Source organism: Denticeps clupeoides, chromosome 12 (genome assembly GCF_900700375.1).
Source record: "Denticeps clupeoides chromosome 12, fDenClu1.1, whole genome shotgun sequence".
In the NCBI taxonomy this organism is placed as follows: Eukaryota; Metazoa; Chordata; class Actinopteri; order Clupeiformes; family Denticipitidae; genus Denticeps; species Denticeps clupeoides.
Genome location: NC_041718.1, coordinates 8540995 through 8564358, shown reverse-complemented (window position 1 = coordinate 8564358; position 23364 = coordinate 8540995). Strand labels below are relative to the sequence as shown.

At 40.5% G+C, this 23364-nt stretch overlaps 1 protein-coding gene across 2 annotated transcripts in view; it reads right to left on the bottom strand.

The window, feature by feature from the left end:
* Positions 1-257: 257 nt before the first annotated feature.
* necab3 (N-terminal EF-hand calcium binding protein 3) overlaps positions 258-23364 on the bottom strand; it is a 27436-nt gene continuing 4329 nt past the window's right edge. For both annotated transcript variants that reach the window (XM_028997480.1, XM_028997479.1), the window contains 12 exons: positions 22621-22645; positions 14876-14984; positions 13624-13649; positions 13088-13185; positions 9963-10099; positions 7109-7233; positions 5770-5849; positions 5268-5321; positions 4182-4294; positions 2552-2629; positions 1942-2033; positions 258-1165 (listed from right to left, as the gene is read on the bottom strand). In XM_028997480.1, the coding sequence (XP_028853313.1) occupies positions 1137-1165; positions 1942-2033; positions 2552-2629; positions 4182-4294; positions 5268-5321; positions 5770-5849; positions 7109-7233; positions 9963-10099; positions 13088-13185; positions 13624-13649; positions 14876-14984; positions 22621-22645 (966 nt within the window). In that variant the 3' untranslated portion in view covers positions 258-1136. The remainder of the gene's footprint in view (positions 1166-1941; positions 2034-2551; positions 2630-4181; positions 4295-5267; positions 5322-5769; positions 5850-7108; positions 7234-9962; positions 10100-13087; positions 13186-13623; positions 13650-14875; positions 14985-22620; positions 22646-23364) is intronic.

Below are 23364 nucleotides of genomic sequence, written 5' to 3'. Positions count from 1 at the left end.
GGTCACATCAGTTGTGCTTAAATGAAGTTCCTGAAAGCTTATTCGTGTTTCCAAAAAACTCTGACATTGCTGACTACAAAGACTTTCTCGCTTTGAACCCTTTTTTCTTTTGAGAGAGGAAGATGTAGCCCTGAATGTTTTCTCTTTGAGGTTCTTCAGAAAGTGAGGCTCGAAAAGTTGGAACGGCGGTGATAAGGGTCTTTAATTAACAGTTCATGAAAGCTGCCAGGAGCAACGAAGCAAGATCAGAAACAAGATTGCAAACAATCCTTACAGTTTTATTTATTTACTATCAGTACGTACAGACTTCATGAACCACAAAAATACATTTACATTGTTGTTCCGGTCATATACATAACACAAAGTCAGCCATATGCACAAAAAAAAAAAAAAGCTATTCATTTATGACAGGCAAGACAGCTATCAAGAATTTGCAAAATGTAAAAAAAACATCTCTTAATTCATATTCAAACTGGGGAATGGAATCGGTTGTGTACTCTCTATCCAGAACAACCTATCTACACAGTATAACACACTTGGTCTTATTACTAGGAAGCATGGATGATAAAGCTAACCGTATCTGAAGCATGGCAAAGAAGTGAAGTCAGCATGCGTGTTGAAACAGCTATCCTTGATATTGCTGTACAAAAATCAGGGGGAAAAAAGGTCAGTGCCGAGTCTGTGAGTCAAGTCTATTTACTCCTAAAGCACTTCAGATTCCCACATGTGCTGATCAGCGAGCATAGTCTCCTCTTTTCAGAGCTCTCGAGCTTCAAAGTATTAGCCAGTGGCTTATGCATGGAACTGAATGGCTTTGATTTTCTATACATGCACTAGAGGAAGGACAAATCACATGCCGCTGTGTGTGTGTGTGTGTTTTTTTTTCTTTTTTCATTTTGACAGAATGCTATCTATGCAAACGATGTAAGATTTTTTTTTTTTTTTTTACAGCAAGGAAAGAAGAAAGATGGACTAAGGAAAGGTGCCGCAAGTCATTGTCAAGTGTGCGGGGAACATAGGTCTCAAGCTTTTTTAACGAACACTTGAGGACTCTTTTAAAGATTGCTGTCTTGAGTCTCATTTTTCGCATAGATGGAGGGGTTGCATTGGCGCCCTGTGTGCTGTGAGCTCTGCAGCTAGTTGTTAGTCATAATCCACCAGGAGGCTACGGAGAAACAGACAGAGAGAAAGAAATGAAACCGAGCCTCATGCCTAATTGCTCCACTGGGCAGCCTGATTAAATATCTAAATCTGAATTTCTGTGTTTATTTGGGGCAATATAAACCTACAGCATCCTCCACACAACCCCAGCATTAGCCTAATGTTCATGAAGTAATGATATGTATACACTCTCTCTCTCTAACACACACACACACACCACTGTTCTGTCAATATTTCTGACTTAAAACCTGAGGTTTTAGCTTTTACAATACAAGAGGTGCATCTATGATCCTACTGTTGGTATCATTAAGGTCTGGCAGGTTTAAAACTATTTACTACTTTGCACTCAGAGGTATCAGAATTCATTGGGTTTCTCTCAGCTAATCACAAAGACAGGTATAAAATAAAAAGTGTTAAAATGTAATTAATAATATGCTATGTACTGATAAATTGAATTAATGAATAAAATATTATTCTAATATCAATGCATGTAGCTGTGCTGAATATGAAAAAAACAATTAATTGTTCATCTTAAATATCAGATTAAATATAATGCTATGCATTACAATAAGACAATCCCGAGAGGATTACAATACTGCGCTACTACAGGTATTAATATTCAATTAATTACTAAAAACACTAAATACAAGACATTCCACTGATAAGTAATGTAACTATTAATATACAGGCTAATCAGTAAAAATGCATTTGAATGAGTCTTAGGACATCATAATTTTGAAGTGAAATATGAAATATGAAAGAAAAGAAAACACATGGTACCTGGTAACAGCATGGTGGACACCAGCTCTGGGTCCTCCAGCATGTCGATGACACAGCGCTGGAAAGTCTTGCTCGGCTCGGACTGCAGGTAGCTGCGGCAAGACAGAAATTGCATCTTGGTGAAGTCAGATCAGATGCTGGGGCGGCAGCGAGCGCAGCGTGACCCGTTATCAACACAGTCAGCGCCTGCGGCTAATAACATACAGGCACTGTAACCAAAGCTTATTATACTCCGTGTGGATAATGCTCACATTTTACACATTTCATCAAAGTTGCCAGGTTTTTTTGACCATATGTAGGTGTTGTGTGTGTGTGTTTGTGTGTGTGTGTAGAGAGAAAGTGAGAAAAATGAGAGGGATAGAGATAGAAGAAAAAAAAAAGAAAATGAGTAGGTGAGAAGAAGAATAATGAAATGAAATCTGCCATCTGCTCATCACACATCTGAAAAGTGTGCCTGGATAGAGAAAAAACCCAGATGCTTCCCAAATTAACACATAGGCACACATCCACCCACACACACACACACACACACAAAGCAGCACAATGAATAGACTCATCCAGACCCTAGGCCTAGACTCACATATGGACGTATACACACAAATATACACACCTCATCCAGGAGATGCGATCCTGCCAAAACTCATACATTATGTAGCATGACTTCTCAGGGAGCTTCTGGATAGACACACTGGGAGAAGAAAAAGGGTGGCGGGGGTGAGATGAACGACAAGAGAAAACACCAGGAATCATTTAGCACCGCTTACTGCCCTTAGCACTGGGGAATTATTTCAACAGGATAAATAAAACGCTGGCTGAACTCCACATTTAAATGTACATCTTTTCATTTATCGGACACTCATCCACTGTGATTTACATTCTCTAATTATAGGATCAGTCCCCCGGAGCAACAAAGATCAGGGGCACAAAGAAATCACACCTTGTAAGAGTGTGATTTGAAATGATGTCTGTTGATAGACAGCTACTAGCACCCCAGTACTTGCCATGCTACACTCCTGCACTCTGTAACACACACTGTATCAAAACTATTCTTATGCAGATCAGTTAACACTGGTTTAGATCTTAATATTGTATAATTTATTACGTTGTTATTATTATAATGTTTTGTGGCTGAGAGACACCACTGATTTAAGCATCTTTGCCCTCATGAAGAAGACCTATTTATGTTTTTCATATCAGTGGTTAAGGTGATGGATCTGTGGGTGGCTGTGTCGACTTGTTATTTTAGCACTTTTGACCAACCTGATTCTTTCACATATTCATCAGATTGCTTCCTCCAAGTAAACACATCACATTTCTGTTTATAGATTGATAAAAATTATTCTTACAAAACAGTCAGCTGAGCCAAATAACATAGACTGAGGTTGTTAGACCCTTGTTTACCAACCAGAATTATTGAAAAAAAGGATTGATAATCTATTTCCATGTTTGGTTTGATAATTGGTGTGGTTCCAAGATGCCTCTGACGGTGCTGCAAGCAACTGGCATTACGAGCAACTAAAAAGAAGGGTAACAGGAGGAAGGGAGGAGACCGGACCTAGTCAGTGTTGCCAGATTGGGTGAATTTGAATGTAATATTTTGGAATAAACCCAGTTCTGTTAATTAGTTCTGGCAGATAAATGCATAGATAAAAATGTTTCTGGGCGATATGGCAAAAAAATTTCCCATTTTTTCTGTTAAGTTTGTGCCATTAGGGCCATAACCAAACCTTCGCCATGCAACTGACAGTGTGTAACCTTTCTGTCAACAATGCTATCAGCTTGGAACTCCAAAACATGTCCAACATTGCTTTGGCCGCCTTCTTTCAGCAAATTTTTTTTGGCTCTTCTTTCAGCAATTGTGCACTGTGAAGGCACATGGTGATGTTGTGAACCACCGCACTGCATTGATCTTTTCAAGTCTGGCGCAAGTGCCAGCCGATCAGCCCGATGCGTTGTCATGAGCAAGGACGCTTCTGTGCTCACTGCAGGGGCAGACATGTCCCTCTTCGACCATGACGCAATTTCTGAAATGTGTGATCGAGAAAATATGCCCAAAGCTGCTCACCGTTATCCCCAGTGCCAGGCATTTTAAGCAAGTATCATTATTCAAATTTGTGCTGCTTGAGGGTTAAATGTATTTTTTATGTGTAAGCTGATGCAAAGTTTTATGTTTTTTACTGTATTTCATGCAGTGGGGTGTGATCCTGTCTATGTGTGTAAGGACAGTGTATGAAGCTCACTGTAAGTTATCGTTCTGGTTGGTCGTGGTGTCGGCGTAACTCCTCAGGGCCTTCTGGAACTCCTCCAGATCTCCCTCCACCACTGTCATTTGCCTCTGAACCAGCAGGATGTTCTGTAGAAAATAAGGGGACGTGATGTGCAAAGAGCAGCAGTGGACTGGATGAGGGAGGAGAAAGAAATTCGAGAGACCGCAGGGGATAGATGGTGATGTTGTTGTGTCACAGTGTTAGAACAAAAGATTGATTCAAAGCGCCCACTGTCACATCAGTTAGCAGAATTGTCAGCTGAACATCTGAGGCCTCTTATGCATGCAATTTGAAGAATAAATGTGGCCCTCAGAGGCTCCAGGCATGATTAAATTTTACGAACCACCCTCGGTTAAACATCCCATAAAATCTCCCTTTCAGAGTTCCCCTAGCCTGTCTGCGGTCCTGCAGTGGCTAGTGGCGAGTGGTCATTCTCCTTCACCATTCATAGAGCGGCAGCTCAGATGGTCGGATCTGGAATTTGTCCCCTTATGTCGTCATAAGAGGAAAGGTTACCTCCCCTTTCTCATGCTTTGTCCGCCCAGAGAATTTCCTCTTAATAAAGTAACTCCACCAACCGTCGTGGCTTCCAAATGTGTGAAGCATTGCATTTGCTCAGTGATTGGATGTTAAAATGAGCAAAAATGTATTTGAAGAACCAGTGGGCTAATACATTTTTTTGCTCCCCCCCTTGTCCTACCTCTCACCTCCTCATTATCATTTTAAGCTACAGAAATTGAACCAGCACATCCTGGGGAAATCTCATTGTGTGACTGGTTAAAAGTGGCTGTAATTCTGCACCACAACTGAATTTTGCAAGGGAGACTTCAGACTATTAGGGAACCACAAAGACTGATGTAAATTAAAAATATAGGGGACCTTTAAGTATAATTCAGAGGATTTTGGAATCCATTTCTGGCTGTGAAGAGGCTAATGAAACACTCAGACAGCTGTCTGTAATTCTCAGCCATCAAATGATCAGACTCTGATGAAAATTGGCCATTTGTGTAAAGCAGAAAGTGAATCTGATTGAGTCGTTGAACGTGGTAGGACACTCACAGACTTGTATGTGCTGGCGAGGGGGTCCTCCTTCAGCGGTTCCAGCTTGGGACTCTGCAGAGAATGTTGGCCCGAAGGTTAGAATTAAATGAAGATTTAGCGCTTTTTGCAGCAGACAAGTAAAGAGTAAAGCTTAGCTGAGCTAAACATACACATGATGAAGACAGATTGGCACAGCCAGATTTCACATTTAAGGGGTAGAAGGAGCCTTGTACAAAAAACTGTTTAATCAAAGTTCATGACAAACAAACATATAGGAATCTACTTTGGGGAAGTGGGACAGGGGACACTCCACACACAGCCACACCTGAAACACACAAAATGTCATACATACCACATACTCATGCTCTACAACACTGGCGCAGGCACTCTCTTACAGGAGGGAAAACTGGTGTAGGGGATCCGGAAGGGGTGCGGCCTGCACTCAGTGTCCCGGGACCAACAATCCAGGAAAGATCATTACAGTCCCCTCAATGAGTGTTAGGAGACACTTAGGACTCACCTGGCACTCCAGCTTATCAATGAGCTGCTGCAGCCTGTTGATCTGGGAGCACCAGTGGTCATCTGTGTCCACTGTCACTCCTGATGATGACACACACACACCTTTTCTATGACCATGTTATGTAATTTTTAAAATATCTGTAAACATGCATCTTAACATGTATTTCTAGGTTAAAATAATATACACACACACACACACACACACACACACACACGCACACACACCATTGCCCTTGGAGAGCAGTGGGCGCCCATGGCTGCCCACTGCTCACCAAGAGCGATGGTTAAAAGCAGAGGACACATTTTGTCATGGTGTGTTGTGCTGTGCACACAGAGAAATAAAGGTACACAAAGGGAACAATATTAAACCTCCAGGTACAAAACTGTTCCTTTCAGTTGATTGTACCTCAAAAAGAACAGGACAGATCCTTTGTAATACCATGTTGTACCTTTAAAGGTACATGAAGTGCATAGTTGTACCCATGAACCTGCACCACATAGAAATAATCCCAATAAACCCAAATGTACCAACAAAAATGCTTGTAAATTGTGAGACTTCAGCAGCACAATAGTGATGGAATGGCTAGTGGATTTGACCAATTTTCCAAAAGTGGCTGATGTTCATGTTTGTAAAGGTACAAAAAAACCCAATCCAATAGACAAAGACCTGTTACAATAGACAAAGACCTGTCATTCTCCACTGACATTGACAATATTACCCTGTCATGCAAATACCTCATTTACAACATCAACTGATCCAGAATACTACTGCAAGACTTGTTCTCACACACTACAACTCTGTTTTCAAACTGCCAAAGCAGTTCAAGACATGAACTCTTGCATTCAAGATGAATAGATGAACAGTCCTGCTCCTTCCCATGTCTAAGCATGGATTAAATAAAGGGTGACTTCTCATCTTCTCAGAGTATCAAGCATAGCATCAATCAAGTATCTTCTCATCAAAATAGCAAGACATGAATCCAGACTCTTTTCAGTTCTGGTTCATCAAGGGTAGAACCAACTTCCATTTACCATCAGAATGTCTGAGCCCCCCATCTTCAAGCAAGAACTAAAGACTCACCTTTTTAAAGAGAATCTACTGAACAAAAATAAAAGTTTTATCCTGACTGTATATTTGATTTTTTTATGTAAGGTTCTTTGCATTTAGCTTATGGTCTCTGTTAAACAGCAATTGTTGATTTCAGTCTAGCTATACAGTTATGAAGATCAGTCAAGATATGGCCTACAAAGCACTGATATGCTGTTAATGTAAAGAAACAACACAGCGAGGGTTAATTAATGATGCAGTTTAGCAGTTGCTGTGTGTGTGTGTGTGCTACCTGTAGTTAGAATCCCTGAGTAGGGGTCTGTAGGTGACAGGCAGAGGTTTTTCTGGACACGACGTCCACACCTCCTGCTGCTCTTCTGCACAGAAAGGAGCTCGGGAACGGCCTTCACTTCATTACTGAGGGAAAGAGAGGGAGGGCGAGAGAGGGAAAGGACGAATAAACGGAGAGCAGTGAACAGATGGAGAGGCACTGAAAAGAACATGCACAAAACGTAAATGCAAAATAGGAAAAAACAGAGAGCAAAAAATAAAAGATAAATGACCCAATTCTCAGAGTATTCGAAGGTAAAAGGCATAATTTGTCTCCTGTCTCCCACCATTTTGCCTCCTCTTTCTCAGGTGTAGTCACAACAACTGATCCTTAACAGGGTAATTGCTCAAGACCCAACAGGGCATCCTTTCTGCTTCAGAAGAACTTGGCAAAAATAGTCCTAATCTGCAGACCGGAACCCTGAAATGTTCAGCACCTGGTACTCCGCTGACACCACAATTACCGCTAAACATGTTGGATCTCTCAGTATTCTAATCTGTCATGCAATGGAGTTAAATTCAGTTAAACTCAAAAACCACCGTTGATGGTATACTATCAATAACATAGAACATAAGCTACTGCCATGAGTTACTGTGATTATGCCTGTTTACTCTTTGATGCTCATGGCTGTTTTCGTGATAAGCCGCAACGTACAGCAGGCAACAGGTTGTAATGTGAGTAATGTACAACTGTACATTGTAATGAGGTGGAATAATATTTGAAGAAATGAATGTGACGTGTGTGATGTGTGGTGGTCAGGCGGCTAGCAAAGTGGCCTCACACCTACACTAGGTTGTGAATCCCGTCTCAGATCTTGTCTGCGCCGGAGTTTACATGCTCTCCCTGGGATGTTATGGGTTTCCTCTGGGCTCTCTGGTTTCCTCCCTCCATCCAAAGGCATAGGTGTGAGTGTGTGAGTGAATGGAGTGTATGTGTTCTGCCCCGCCTCGTGCCCGGTGCCCCAGGATGTGCTCCAGCAGCCACGAGTAACAGGACTAAGCAGCTAAGGATAATGAATGAGTGAATGAGAAATGAATGAACGATATTGTCACATTCAGGTGTGCCCTCATCCAATCAAATTGGCCAGGTGGAACTAACACTCACTTTAACTTTCACGCCAGAAGAGTTTAATCCCATTACATATGGTTACATTTCGACTCACACAGAAGAATAGCCATCCAGGTAGTTGGTACTGTCCATGGTACTGATTCCCGATTTACCATATGCAAGCTTGTGTCTAAGCAATTACAGCAAATTCATAAAACCAAGCATCTGAATCTGGTAAAATAAAAATCAGGTTCACATCCATTTTCATGTTCACAATGCCTTGTATAACGTGCATTAAATCCAGGGTATTTGCTTCTTTCTTGTTCACTGAGCACAAGTTAATTGTTTTAAATGTCTCATTAATTTTAAAGAGAGGGAATTCTCAAATAACACACACACACACACTGCTAGCAGTACCGAGCAGAAATGAAGTGCAGAGGAATGCATATCTGTCCAAACATGACTTCATAAGCAATAAACATCATTTGTGCATTATAATCTCTTCTTCTCTGTGTCCTCAGGAGTGACTCGGCTTTCGAAGTCACTTAACTAAATGACGCAGCAAGCATCCAGTCCTGCCTGGTGTCCGGGGAAAATAGAACAGCACGAGGTGCAGACCGGCTGAAGCTCAGCCAATCCCCATGTGCTGACTCCACACCCAATGAACCTGCCACATGCAGCCTGCCACCAGCGTGGACCAGCGTTTATCGAGCCTTGTGTGTGTTTAAGGGGGGAAATATAAAATTCCGAACAAAATCTAATGCACAATACTAAAACACATCCATCTAACCATCTAGCTTTATCATTGACATGCAATGTAGGCATTACAGTTACAGTTCATATTATGTATCCTACTAGCTAGCGGATACTGGGTTACATGTATGAATGTGCTCTGACAATCTCATCTCACCACTCTTATGGTACAGCAGGAACATACATGGTATGTACAGCCCAAAATGTAGCTTAATAACTATCTTGTGTTGTTAACAGGACAGTGGTACTACTGTATTTAAGCGTTGAGTGTTGAAACTGTCAAACTGTTAACAGATAGCGTCATAATTGATTATTTATAGAAAATATGTTATCACATCACAGCTGTAGTGTCAATATTACAAAACATTAATGCAGGATTCTACATAACGGATTCTGGCTTTAGAAGTCAATATATTTTATTATGTGTAAACTTACTGAAACATAGCATTAGTTCAGTGTGTGATGGTGGATCCTTCAAAACAGACTGGAGAAAAAAAAAAAATCTATTGCTTATATTGTGCAAAGGAAATGAGATTTACCGAGCTGAGAACAGCCCATCCCACTAGCAAAAAACCCCAAAACCAAATAATAAATAATATGTTTGCCCAGTGATATTGCTCTGGTTCTTATATACCTTCTGCCATAAACATCACTCTAGTACTCACTCTATTAAGGTCTATAACCTTAAATTTAACTTAAAAGACATATTTAAAGATACAATGTGTTAAATTTCACCAGAAAGCAGCCCACAGATGTGGGGAAGAGCATTGGTCCCCCTGTCTACAGGCTAATAAACATGTCGGTCCTGGTGGTCCCTGCTTAATGAAGTTTAAATTGTCCAGATGGCAAGATCTTGCACCTTTAAAATATAAATGAGCTACGTGCAACTAATTGACATGTATCATGGATTTTGTGAATCATTACATCAATATTGTGTATGTGTGAGTGTGTGTGTGTGTGTGTGTGTGTGTGTGTGTGTGTGTGCGCCTGTGCGTGTTTGTGTAAGTGCACTCACCGTGCAGGATTGCTCTGTTCCTCCACAGCCTCCATGGCGCACTGCAGAGACATTTGTAGAGACAGCAGCTGGCTGGACGTCTCCCTCAGCATGAACCGAGTCACAAACTGTCCCAGCACAGACGAACCCTGATACTCCTGAAGACAGACAAGTGATTAAGACATAAATAAATACAATCAGACAAAGGTGTCAGTGGTTAAAAGCTGGTCTTCTCTTGAATTCTCCAGAAAAGAAAAAAAATTATTTCTAGCCTGTGCTGCTGCTTTTAGAAACAGCCCAACCGAGACAGTCAACCCAGCCGAGACTGATGCTCCTGGGACAGGAAAAACATGTACTTTCAAAATATGCAATCAGGATTTCATCTGCTGCAGAATTTAAATAAGGGACATGGGATTTTGGTTACCAATCCACTGACATTCAGTTCAGGTTCCAGACAGGCAGAATCTTTACTAATGTGATGTTGGAACTGACAAATTTGATGTAAAAATGTTTAATAGGGTCTTTTGATGATTTTACTCACACATGGTACATTAGACTTGTTTTATACATATTACACATTTTTAACTACCAGTCTGGTGTTTGATGGAGCACCATTACACTTTTAAAAAGCACTTAATTTCCATGTGAAATAGAAAAGTGCATTATCCATACCATTACTATCTCAAATACAGGGAACCCATATGATTACATTTTCTTGAAGCTGTAGTTTTGGCTCCACATGACTGCAAAATTAAAAAGCAATTAAGGGTAGTGGCAAAAATAATAAGCAAAAAAAGTATGATATTCTATAACAGTCAATAGTATTTCAAGAAGTATTCCAAGGAAGTCCAGAATGCTCTGAGATCTGCTTGGTGTTCATTTGCAAATTGCAATTTCAGATGATTAAACAGACGATCCTTTGATTATATGTGATGCATATTCAGGGTCATTGCTAGCTAGAGAATTACTGTGAGCATGCAAAACCAAAAACCTACAGAACACCAAAAGCTATTCAGGCAGACTGGATTTAGCAGATTAAATACGACTGTGACCTCCACAGTCACCGGACCTGAACCCAGTTGAGATGGTTTGGTGTGAGCTGGACAACTGAGTGAAGGCAAAGGGGCCAACAAGTGCTAAACACCTCTGGGAACTCCTTCAAGACTTCTGGGAAACCATCTCAGGTGACGACCTCTTGAAGCTCATCGAGAGAATGCCAAAGAGTGTGCAAAGCAGTAATCAGAGCAAAGCGCGGCTATTTTTGAAGAAACTAGAATATAACAGTTATTTCACCTTTTTTTGTTAAGTACGTTTTATTGTGTTCATTCATAGTTTTGATGCATTCAGTTATGAGCTAGTACAGAGCTAGTAAATAATAATATCATAATATCTGCATAAATATAGATGTTTTTATGGCGAGGTGCATTAATCTAGAATCTAGGATGCTACACGTACAGACATTTCCCAAATACTATTTGACACATAGACAGAAAACTCTCATTCAGATGTGTCCTAATTAGAGAGTCTTAATATCTAGGGACCTCTGTTATGATTGCTGGCTGCTAATGGTCCTTGGGAATTATTTTTTGCATCTGTGTCCTAGATACAGTATATTGCCTTCATTTCTACCACATCCTCCTCCTCACATACTATACATGACAACATAGGAATCATCCGCACATAACAGTGACATCTTATCGGTGCTGCCCTGGATCGAGGGGGATTTTTTGTTCACAGGAGTGAATTAGAGGGGAGTGACAGGTAATTCGCCAAAAAAAAAAAAAACTGTATAAAATTCAAACTGTGTTTCAGTATCACTTAACATCATGCTACTCATTACCATCTGACAGAAGCAGTTAAGTCAGGCAATACTCCAGCTGTTGTGTTTACACGAAACAGAGCATTGGACTAATTTATAGCATAAAAACACATTATCAGAGTATATAAGACATTAAGTAAGACGTGTCTGTGGAAAAAGCTGTCAAATAAATATAGCATTTAACCTCCCGAAGATTTTCACATATTTCACCTGCTAGCAATATATAGACATTACTCCCCCATATAGACACATTCTTACTGTAGGAAAATCATTCTTTAATTTTTAAAACACTTCCATGGCACAGTTTCCTCTGTGACTTTGCAAGTGTTCAGGCCAGATATAAGGTTATCGCACTGTACCACTGGGAGTGTCTCTGAACACACGGACATAAGGTTACCGTGAATTGTTGGCCTCCGGGGCAATGCTGGGAACTGCTGACAAAGCAGCGTAGCAATGTCCCCTTCAGCTGCGCCACGGCACGCAACGACAATGCAGCAGGGTTCAGAAAAATGCACCCGCCGTGATTCAGCCCAGCAGCCGATTATGATGTTAATTCATGCAAACTGCTCAATGCTAAAATATTCCAGAAGCAGCTAAATCATTGGTAACACTGAACTGCATGTTTCCAGTAGGATGGGCAGGCCAATTATGCTCAGTAAAAACCTGGATTCTCCCCACTCACCAACAAGGTGGTATTTATATAAATTAACACAGAAAGACGGCTTTATTTGATTTAAACGTAGATGTATTTTATGCTGCTTGGTAAGGCCCAGGGAGTATTGCACTGCAGAAAACATACAGGTTGTATTTCAATATGGGAATATATAGAAAAAAGAATTATGGAAAAATTTTATTTGGGATGATTCAAAACTACAAAAAAGGTTCATATAAAATGTGTAAATGTGAATGTGTAAAGCTATGAATGTATGCATCACAATAACACAATAAATGGATAGGGAACAGAGGTGCCACTGAGGTGCCACTGAGCAAAGCACCGTCCCCACACACTGCTCCCCGGGTGCCTGTCATGGCTGCCCACTGCTCACTCACGGTGATGGGTTAAATGCAGAGGACAAATTTCACTGTGTGCACCGTGTGCTGTGCTGCTGTGTATCACATGTGACAATCACTTCACTTCACTATTTACCAAAATTTCATGTTCACATTTCAATCATTTGTGGGTTAAAAAAATAGTTTAAAAAGTGTTAAAACAAGAACACAAAAGCAGTGAACGGGACAACTTTGTACAATATAAAGCCTGGATAAACCGTGTTGAATGAGCTGTGGTGTTGAATGAATGACAGAAACGTCACTATGACAGACCTACCTCCTTAGTCTTGTCCATTGCGTTCAAAATGGCGATGTTGAGCTTCTCTAATGCCGAGAGAACATTCATGTACTCCCCCAAGTGCTGAGAGAAGTAATCTAAGGACACAAACGGAACGCAAAAGGGAATTAAATATTTAGCATGTGTACACAAGAATCTGCAGCTTATAAATCATTCCCACTATTACAGAGACCCCACGTACTTTTTGTCTGCCAACATTTTGATCTAAGAACAGTACATAAACCAGAGCAGAGAGGATTGCATTGCTACTTATTTTTATCTGCTTTATTTTAAGTGTTACACACTCAAACCTTGATGAAGGGGGTAAAATACACAAACGTTGGTGAAATAAAACAGTTTTCAATGAAGGAGGAGTTTTTTGTTTTTTTTACAGCATCTACAGCATCTGTAGCTCCGGTGGGTTGGCACCTCAGCATTTTTATAGATACAAGATCCATTACTTTCACCAAAGTGTGTAGTTTATAAAAATGCCAATATCCGCCTCCAGAGACGTGGGAGAGAAGGAATACACATACCTGATAGTTTGTCTGTGTCGAGGTTGCTAGAGCCGGAAGGGGGGAGACAGGGAGAAAGTTAATTGAATCTGAAAGGTGTTCATTAAGCTGCTGCAGTAGTAAGAGTCCATAATGTGCCAGGTTGAGGTGTGCAGAGATGTGCAGCTTGTCAGTGGTTATTTTGCACTGGGACTCAGTCCATCTGAACACACAGATATAATCTCTCAAACAATTCCATCCCTTTTTTGGCATAATGAAGAATGTGATATTGGTGTATTTGCATAATAAATTAGCCAGTGTCATGATATTAGTTACATCTTTGAAGAAAAAACAACAACATAACTGTGAATATACAGCATGTATGCACATTCTAATAATAATAGCATTTTAATAATAATCTGAATGAATTAGATTAATGATTTGTGTAACAATGTTTAATAACAAACACACAACACACACTATATTCCTTCCCATGGCACTGTAATTTTTTTAAGTGGCTTGAGACCACCTCATCTAGGATTGCTTGGTCTTTTTATGAAACAGTGACTCCAGAGGCTAAACCATAATCCCATCAGATCAGATAGGCCTTGATTTAGAAACAAGCACAGAAACAAGTTCGGCGAGGGGGAATCTCTGTCCCGCCTAAAGGGAAGTAAATGGGCCGCGCTGAATTATGCAGTGGGCTCTGCAGAACTGTACGAAGAATAAATGTTTTAATGAGGACAGGGGCAAGGCAGGACTGCTAGAACTTTTTTTTGCTGCATGGAGACACTCATTTATTGCAGGACAGTAATTACCAAGGGAACTTTTTTTTCTGATTGCAGAGCATGACCCTTTCAGGACGGAGAGAGCAGAGAGTCTGAAGACACGAGAAAATTCAAACTTTTCCTTCTCCATGCCACAGAGTAAGGCTTTAGAAAAACTGCACCCGGTTCTTTCCCTTTGTACTGCCTGCACCAAAGCCTTGTGGATTAGACTGCCAGGCTTTGACGAGTTTTTTCATCCACCAAAAAGTTGCATTGCATTTTTTTTTTGTTTTTTTTGCAGAAGGCAAGAACAAGCATTTTGACTGGAAGGGAAAATCAGTCCTTGGAGGCTTTTGTATGACTTGTACACAGACACATTAAAGAAATAACTAGAGGTTCCATATGCATTTATGATCTCATGCTCCTTTCCTGCCATATACCCATTGGGACTGTAACAGTCAGATTAAACCTAATCTCAGAGCTGTGAACACTGAGATGAACAGAAAACTGACAGAAGAGTCACCTACTTGGTCTGCCGCCCATCAATGGAATAGAAAAGCTCCTGCAATTCCTCTGTTGTAAGTATCCCATCAGCAAAGTAAGCCTTGAACTCCTCAAAGGAGAGCTTCCCATCGTCTGAAACATGAAAGAAGAAGACAGACGTGATGAAGTGTTAATAGCATCCATGGTCTCTAAGCTTTAAAATGGTAATGTATCAGAAAATATGACCAATGATGGCAACTCAATTGAACCAGTTGTGCCTACAGAAGATTTTAAAGATCTTGGTAATAGCAGAACTAGCATTTGGCCCTGATCATGTGAGTCATGTCCGCTGGGATACGGTGATGATACATGTCACAGATAACAGTGAGAAGCAGGCCGCCTCTGGTCTTCTCACTTCGGGGAATTTCAGTCATCAAGTGCCCGGCCTGAGTAACAGAGCATCAACAGGAGACTAATTCCGGTGTCATATCACCCATTTGACAAAAGTCACCCCGGCTTGATTGTCGGTGATTGCTACTCTCGAATCAAAGCTGTGCCCACGCACATAATTTTCCCAAGACTCTCAGCTTGTGATGAAAGCATGGCCACATGGCTTATCCAGATTCATTCAGCCAATATTAATATACACATTTGAATGCAGAGATGGAAAAACAGGCTTGATGAAAAAAATAATATGGATAAATGGGAGGAGAAACTCATTTTTGAGGACATTTTGTTGCCATGATTTGGGTTAGGTTGTTCCCTTGAGATGTGAGCATAATGCAAAAGACATTGTGATCTTGTCCTGAGTGTAAATTTTCGAGAACTCAAAAATGTTAATGCACACAAGTTATTTTTATGAGTGACTAATTTGTCTCCTAATGTAAAAAAATTAAACCACAAGGACATCCAAATATTGTCCAGACCCTGAAATCATCAGATCAATCACACTGCTCACTTATTAACCTTTTTAACTTGTAACAATTGCATATTCAACTGTTAGCCTGTAGTTTGAGAATACATTTTTGTAGACCTGGGATATATTTTGGGAATATTTATGTTATCAAAATATGTCCAAAATACAACACAGGTAGATGTTGCCAAATATGATATTTTTTAATTAGTCATGAGGGGGGTTGGGTTGTATTATATTAGGGCTCATACTACTGTGCATACTATCATAACATGATGGTATGGCCATCATTTAGTGCTTCCTTTTCATAAGATCAAAAACATAAGTGTGGCTTTCCCTCTCCTCTATGTAATCACTAAAATAATGGCCATCACTTCACAATTATATGCCACCTAAATATCTCTCAACCATGTGTCAAAACTGTTATTTCTTTGCATTCTGTAGATTCTTAAACACAGCATCACAAAAATTAGGTTTTGGGCAATGCTTTCTAGAATTCTTTGCTTTATTGGCTAAATTAAACTGTGATGCATCATCCTCTAATCTTAATTGGTTTTTCTCATACCCTGCAGGAAAAGGCAGAAATATAATCTCAGGAAATATTCAAATCCATGAGTAATCATATAGCCCATGAGTGTCATATTTTTAATAGAAAGCTTTGTGCTATCTCAATCTGGTGTTGTCTCATCTAAAGCTCCTGTTGGTCCAGAAGGAAGAATACTGTAGATTCACTGAAAGTGGATATGTAGGTCCTAAGCACTTGATTTACATGTTATGTTACACAACCTGTCTAGGTTTTTGTTCTTATATGTTCAGATTAGGAACAACTATATTTGGACAACCTTTGGGACTGTAACCTTGTTTAGATGTCAAGTCTCTTGTAACTCGTAACCTGACAGATCTAGGTTACGAACTCTGAATAACAGTGCTACGGAAAAAGGGAGGGGTGAAAGGAGATAGAGAGAGCATATGGCTCATACATTATTACTGTTGGATCAGGCCTGAAAGATCTACTGTACTGTTTTGTAGGGGCCAGGAGTAGATGGAAAGTCACAGAAGTCAATAAAAATCAGGCTCTGCACTCTGAGGGGCTGTACTTACATCCAGAAATGGAGATGCAGAGAGCAACTTCAGCTCCCAGGTGACCTGAGAGATGCTGCTATGATTTCTCAGCTGACACTGAGGCATCCTCCATGTCCTCAACACCTGACAAGGCTTCATGTGCTTTGTGCACATTCCCATCACGTGTCTGCCAACATGTTTCAAAATACAAGAGCCTGGAAATGACCTTTGACTTTTAAAACCCAGTCTGCCATACGCACCTTCCAGCAATTTTAAGAAATGACATGCTCACTCTCTAATAATATAGCATACGTTAGTCTTACATTATGTATGAACATTGCAACTAAATATGGAGAATTATAAAAACACAAATCTGCACATTCATATATAAATCTGATTTGCAATGTCAATATTTAAATAGTTGAGCAGGTTGGATTTTGTTTAAGCAAAGAAGCACTGAAATTAGTTTTAAAAAATGTTAACAAAGGAATAACTTTTTTTTTTGCATGATTGTCTTTTGCAACGGTTTGCCTCCTTTTCTCCACGTCACTTGCAGCTCAGTTCCAGTTACATCAGTGTGAGTGGGTGGAGGCACAACAGTGATTGAACATCAACTTAACAGGCTCTGATGCTATGAATCTCCACAACAAGCACCAAAGCCTGTTAAACTGTTAGCCCCAAAGGGTGAAAGCACAAATGTCCAATCACTGGAAATTTCTGGACCAATTTCAAAATGAATAATAAAAAAAACCCCCGAAATGCTACAGTCCATAAGTGCATATTGCACTGTGCAGGGTAGACTCAATGTTTCAATATTTTACAGTGTACCGTTGCACCCCTCCTAGATATTTTTTTTTAGCTCAGATAGTTTTGATTTTTTTGCTGATCCAGTGCTCAGTGCATGCCACACATGCATATGTGTCAGCATGCAGCTGCATCCATTTGATTTAATATGTTAAACATGACAAATTCACTGCAGCATTGAACAGATTCTCTGTTCTACTTTGTGTTCAAACACACCTGAGGATTACTTTAACTTGTGTTTTGTGGCCCTCTGGACTATTTTCTGTTCTTGTTTTGTGCACTTTTACGGCATTTAGCAGACACCCCTATCCAGAGCGACTTACAACCAGCAGTTATAGGGACAGTTTAGAACAATTTAGTGTTTAGATTTGGCAAGGCAGACCGGCTGTTGTCCACAATACCATTGACTATTAACTTCTATTAGCTACTATTAACTACTGATATATTGTAGCCCATCCGAAGAGCCAGGCTGAGTGATCCAGCCCTTATTAGAACCGGTTTGGGTTCCACTGGTTGGGTGATGCTCTTATTCAGACACACCTCAACTTTAACTGGTTAGTTTGAAATGTCAACCAGCTAATACATCCTCCTGGAACATGTGCCTATTCTCAGGGACACAATGGTAAAAAAAGTGGTTTGATGCATTGACATGAATGATCAGATGGTTGCCCCCTATAAGTCCCACACATTTACAATACAGATGTTCCTTCCAGGCAGGTTTAAAAAGAGTGCTGGGAACCGTAATCATTATATGTCATATTTTCTATGGACTATCAGCTCTTGCTGTGTTGCAAGATAAACTTAAATATTTGTGGAAATTGGAAATATTCTGGTTATTCTGCTTTCCAATTAGGCAGGAGACCAGTCATAATTGAACATCATTGAACAACATTCTCTGAATCATGTTCAGAAGAACAGATTTTGTCCTGGTCTTCCGGTTTTGCTGTCAGTTGTTAGCTGCTAAAGCTGCTGGCAAAAACAAGAGAAACGTCAAGCGCCTCCGCATGGCATACACGTTCCCTTGGAGACGATTATTACCATGAAGAGAAGTGCTTCATGTACGGTGGAGGAGGTTTGTGGCAAGCTTGGGGTCTTCTGATTAAAACCATGCTATGAGTTGGTGGTGTGCAACACACACATCAGAAGTACAGATATGGGGCTCCATTTAATTGACAAAATATACAGAATATGAACCTTACTTGACCGCAAACAAGGTCATACATTACATTATCAGTGGCAGCAGAAGTTACTATGATGCAGCTATTATAATCTGTTATTAAGATGTGGCTTTTATAAACCTGCCACTAGGAATCTCATCTCAAATGGATCCATTTCAAACGGGCTCCTGTTCGCCTTGGGATTCCCCTGGAAATATTTTCCTCTCATGTCGTTTGGTGGGTTTTCTTCCTCTTGTTCTGGTGTTATCTCTCTCTTCTCACCTTGGTCCCCCTGTTTCACCTCCCATCAACTCCTGTCCCTCCTATTTCCTCCACTGCCTCCTTTCTTCCCATTCTCTTCATCCCTCACTGCGTCTTATCTCATTCCCCTTTTCATGCCTTGTCCTCCCCCAGCATGCTTTTCTAGTAATCTGCTCTCTCAACCTTTATTCTCTCCTCGGCTGTTGGCAACACAGGGTTTCTGTCCTTCCTCGGTTCTTCTATTTATCCCCTTTCTTCAAATGTTTTGCGTTTTCTTCTTTCCTTCATTTTATTTCATAGGCAGCCTTAAGCTGAAGTTTCAGATTGGCTGCAAGTATGGTCAGACAGACAAAGACAGAGGGACCACAGCAAGTCAGCCGAGGCAGAAGGAGAGAGAAACGGAGAAACCAGAACCAGATTAAAGATAGAATAAAACAAAAAAAAGAAAAAGAAAATACATTTCATCATTCTACCATGACACCAAATCACATTCCCTTACCCCGGGTGTCTCGCCACGACACTGTCTCACTCTCTAATCTTATAGAATGACAGCTCCAGTATTTTTGGAAGTGTCCCCCGAGCGTCGGCCGACAATGACATCCATAGGAGCTCTCGGATGGGCTTGTCACTTGATTGGCCACTGCTGCTAGGCTAGGGCTGACCTTCGTTCAGGCAACGCGCCCCGTTATGTAACAGAGCTGGCTGACGTTGCTGATGAACAATGTGACAGATTAGCATGACGTGCATTTCCTGCAGTGAGCCAGCATTTAGATTAAAGACCTGCTTTGATCAAAAAGATTGGCTTGTTGCAGTATTTTTCTAAACCAGTAAAACAGTGTATGTAAAAACAGTGTCTCGTCATCAGATATGAACCAAACACATGAACCATTAATAAATATGCAAAGCATTTTTCAATTGAAAATGGTTCAAACAAATTCAGTTGGCTAATGGAGAAATACAAAATGGTGAAGTGGTAAAATTAAGCAGGACTGAGCAGGGCTATGTGAAGTGATGAAACACAGAAGCTTTGAAAAAGTTCACCTCTCAGTCCATGTGGTTTGAGCTTGGCTATGTGGTGTGTGTAATTTTCAATTATCAGTGCAAAACATTTCAGTATTTTTCCAAGCTGTGCAGTGGGAGGGGAAAGATGACCTCATGTGGTGGGCGGGTAACACTTTTAACACATTTAATTTCATCTAAGGGTGGTAGTAGCCTAGTGGGTAACACACTCGCCTATGAACCAGAACACCCGGGTTCGAATCCCACTTACTACCATTGTGTCCCTGAGCAAGACACTTAACCCTAAGTTGCTCCAGGGAGACTGTCCCTGTAACTACTGATTGTAAGTTGCTCTGGATAAGGGCGTCTGATAAATGGTCGTAAATCTATTGTGTCCATCAAATGAAAAGTCTGCATGGGAATCTGTAGTCAGAATTTTCCACCAGGCACAAATGGCAAAGTCTTGGGGCTTCCTCTCTACTTCCTCATGCCAGATGGTTTAAACAAGCACATGTGACAAGCAAAACCATCAAGAGCATGCTTTTAATGTAAATAGTAAGGCCACCTTTGACCTTTGCCAATAAGTCCCATGTTTAGCATGTAGCATTGTGCTTAGTGCCAATTTGAAAATAGTGCCAATTAAATGTATTTTCTTAGAGTCAGTGATATGAAATAAAATAGTTCATTACATGAATTATTTTATTTTATAACTCTAATCAGATCATCAGATATTGAGATCATTGATGGTGAAGCAAATCTGAGCACCTACATTTAACCAAGGGCAGATCTTCTTTGGTCCAGCTGAAGCAATAAACAGCCAAAAATAGGACAGAATGTGGTGACTTTTAAGCCACTCTGTTGATGTGCATCCAAAAAAAAAAACATTTTGATGTCCAGAATCTAAGGCCCTCTCGTAGGAGGAACTTCAGATGGGTATTTCATCAGGAACCTTTTTTCTCAACATCTCCTGAGGAACAGGCCAGCCAAAACCCCTTTTACATGCAGTGCTCTACATAGCAACCATGCTCCACTTAACCCTCTATGTAAGTATATCTCAGAAATAATGTTTTTCCCAAAAAAGCGCTGACATGTGCTTTACATGTCCATGGAACATGGTCTCATACTAAAAGTGTCCTTCAGAAAAATCTGATGGATGATGATGAAACATAATTACCATTTAGTTGGGCAACTGGACCTTGACAAGGACACCATCAGTGCACCATCACTGATTTATGATTCATTTTAACGCTCTCTTTAACACAGATGACCTTGAAATAGCCAAAACAGACAAAAGAGAACCACAAATATCCAAACAAGCTGTTTACATTCCGGCTGCTGTAAATAGTGAGAAACGTAGAGCTGCTGTGCATATTTTTTGCTGAGGGGTGATGCTTGTCGCAGATCCCCCTTACCCATCGACTCTATAATTAGGCCCGTCACCCATTCAAGCTTTCTGTATTATTGGTGGCATCGAGTAAAGCGGTAAAGTAGGTCGTGATTTATTCTCACTGAATCTCTGGGTGTATTTCCCTCATGAAATCTGAATATTCATAAAGCCTGCAGAATGCCAGATATTATGCTAATTAGCTAAATGGATTAATTAGTAAATGGATTGTCTGATTTCCGCGGATTACACTATTGTCATGACTTGAAATGACTAGTCATTATTAAAATGACTCGGTGCCCAGTGGCCCCACAGGTTCATGATTTAACAAAACATGAAAGGTAGACGGGTGCATTGAAATCAAACACTGGAAACTATGGCAATGTATTATGTATGTATTATGTATTGTGTAACTATGTATGTAAGTATGTATGAATGTATTTCGGGTCAGATTGCTGTTTGGGTGTATGAACAACAGAGATTTTTAAAACGCTGGGTGAAAAAAAAAAACAGAGGAGCATTAAAAAAAAAAAAAAAAAAGCGATGGGTTGATTGCAGAGGACACATTTCACTGTGTGCACCGTGTGCTGTTCACAATGACAGAACAATCAATTTCACTTTCCAAAATTCATTTCGTACAAGCTAAAAATTAAGCTCAGTGCAGACTACCCCTTTTAAAATGATTGGGGAGGGGGGCAGTAGCGTTTGAAGGATGTTGTCTACAAGGACAGGCAGTCTCAGCAGCAAGATTATTAAAACACCCACAAACACTACAGCAACATTTTTTAATCTTCACTGAGAATCTGTAAAATGAAAGATTTGGTACCGCTTAATGCGGTAGGTGGTACAGATTGTTGCTGTGAAATAGAGTGTCAGTAACAAACATGGCTCATACAGAAAATAAAATGTGATACAGATGTCCTGGTGTTTCTGCAACACACATAATGATCGAAAATAACCAGAGCATAATTATGTTGCAGCACAACATCCAAGCAGGGTCTAAAACAGCTGTCTGCTCACCAAATACTGAGACGTACTGTTAACTGTACAGGGAACTCCCAGGGACGCAATCCAAGCATCTGACATCCTTTTATTTCTGACAATGTGGACGCTAGCAAGCATGCCCCATGCATTCGTCTTATTTGCGCTGGCTTCAGCACACTTAAAACAGGGTCCGGCAATGGAGGCTGGAATAAACGAGCGACTCACCATTTTTGTCAGCACGTCGAAAAATCTGCAGAAAGAAAAAAAGAAGAGAAAAAAGGTCAATGGCCTGTGTGCCTTTCTCTAGCTCAATGCTGAGCACTGCTGAATGCAGAGATCGCAATAAACCCCAGGTGCAAGGCAACAGACGTTCGTGACAGAATTATCAGATCTAAACATAATATGTTTATATCCTTTCAACATATGGTGTTGAATTGAACCTCATAATCGATGCATCGTGGACGACTCGGCATTGGTCAGTGCAGAACACAATTGATTATATCATGGTGAAGATTTCTTTGGAATTTTCCGGCGGTTCAAAGTGAACGACTTATGAACGTAACATGCATTCTTGCTGAGCTTTGTTGCTGTGTTCGACTGGCGTTTGCTTGACATGGTTTTACGCTCATCACTGTTCTTCATGGTTTTGGCAGAAATTGACACCAAGTGGACATGGGGGAGAATGGCAGCGTTATTACTGATCTGCAAACCGCACAAAACAACCATAATCCTTCTAATGCTATGGGCCAGGAGGCACCCCTGCAACACACACATCCTCATGCAAAACCTAAAGCAGCAAAAGCTGCAACAGGAATAGAAAATGCATGAAGCCTTGATCTCGGCTTTGGAGTGACAAAGTATCTAACTGCCTTCTGTATTTAAAAAAATTCTCCTTTGTTAACACCCAGCACACGGAACAGACTGTGAGAAATGGAGACACTGATTAAATCTACTTGATTAAATGAAAAA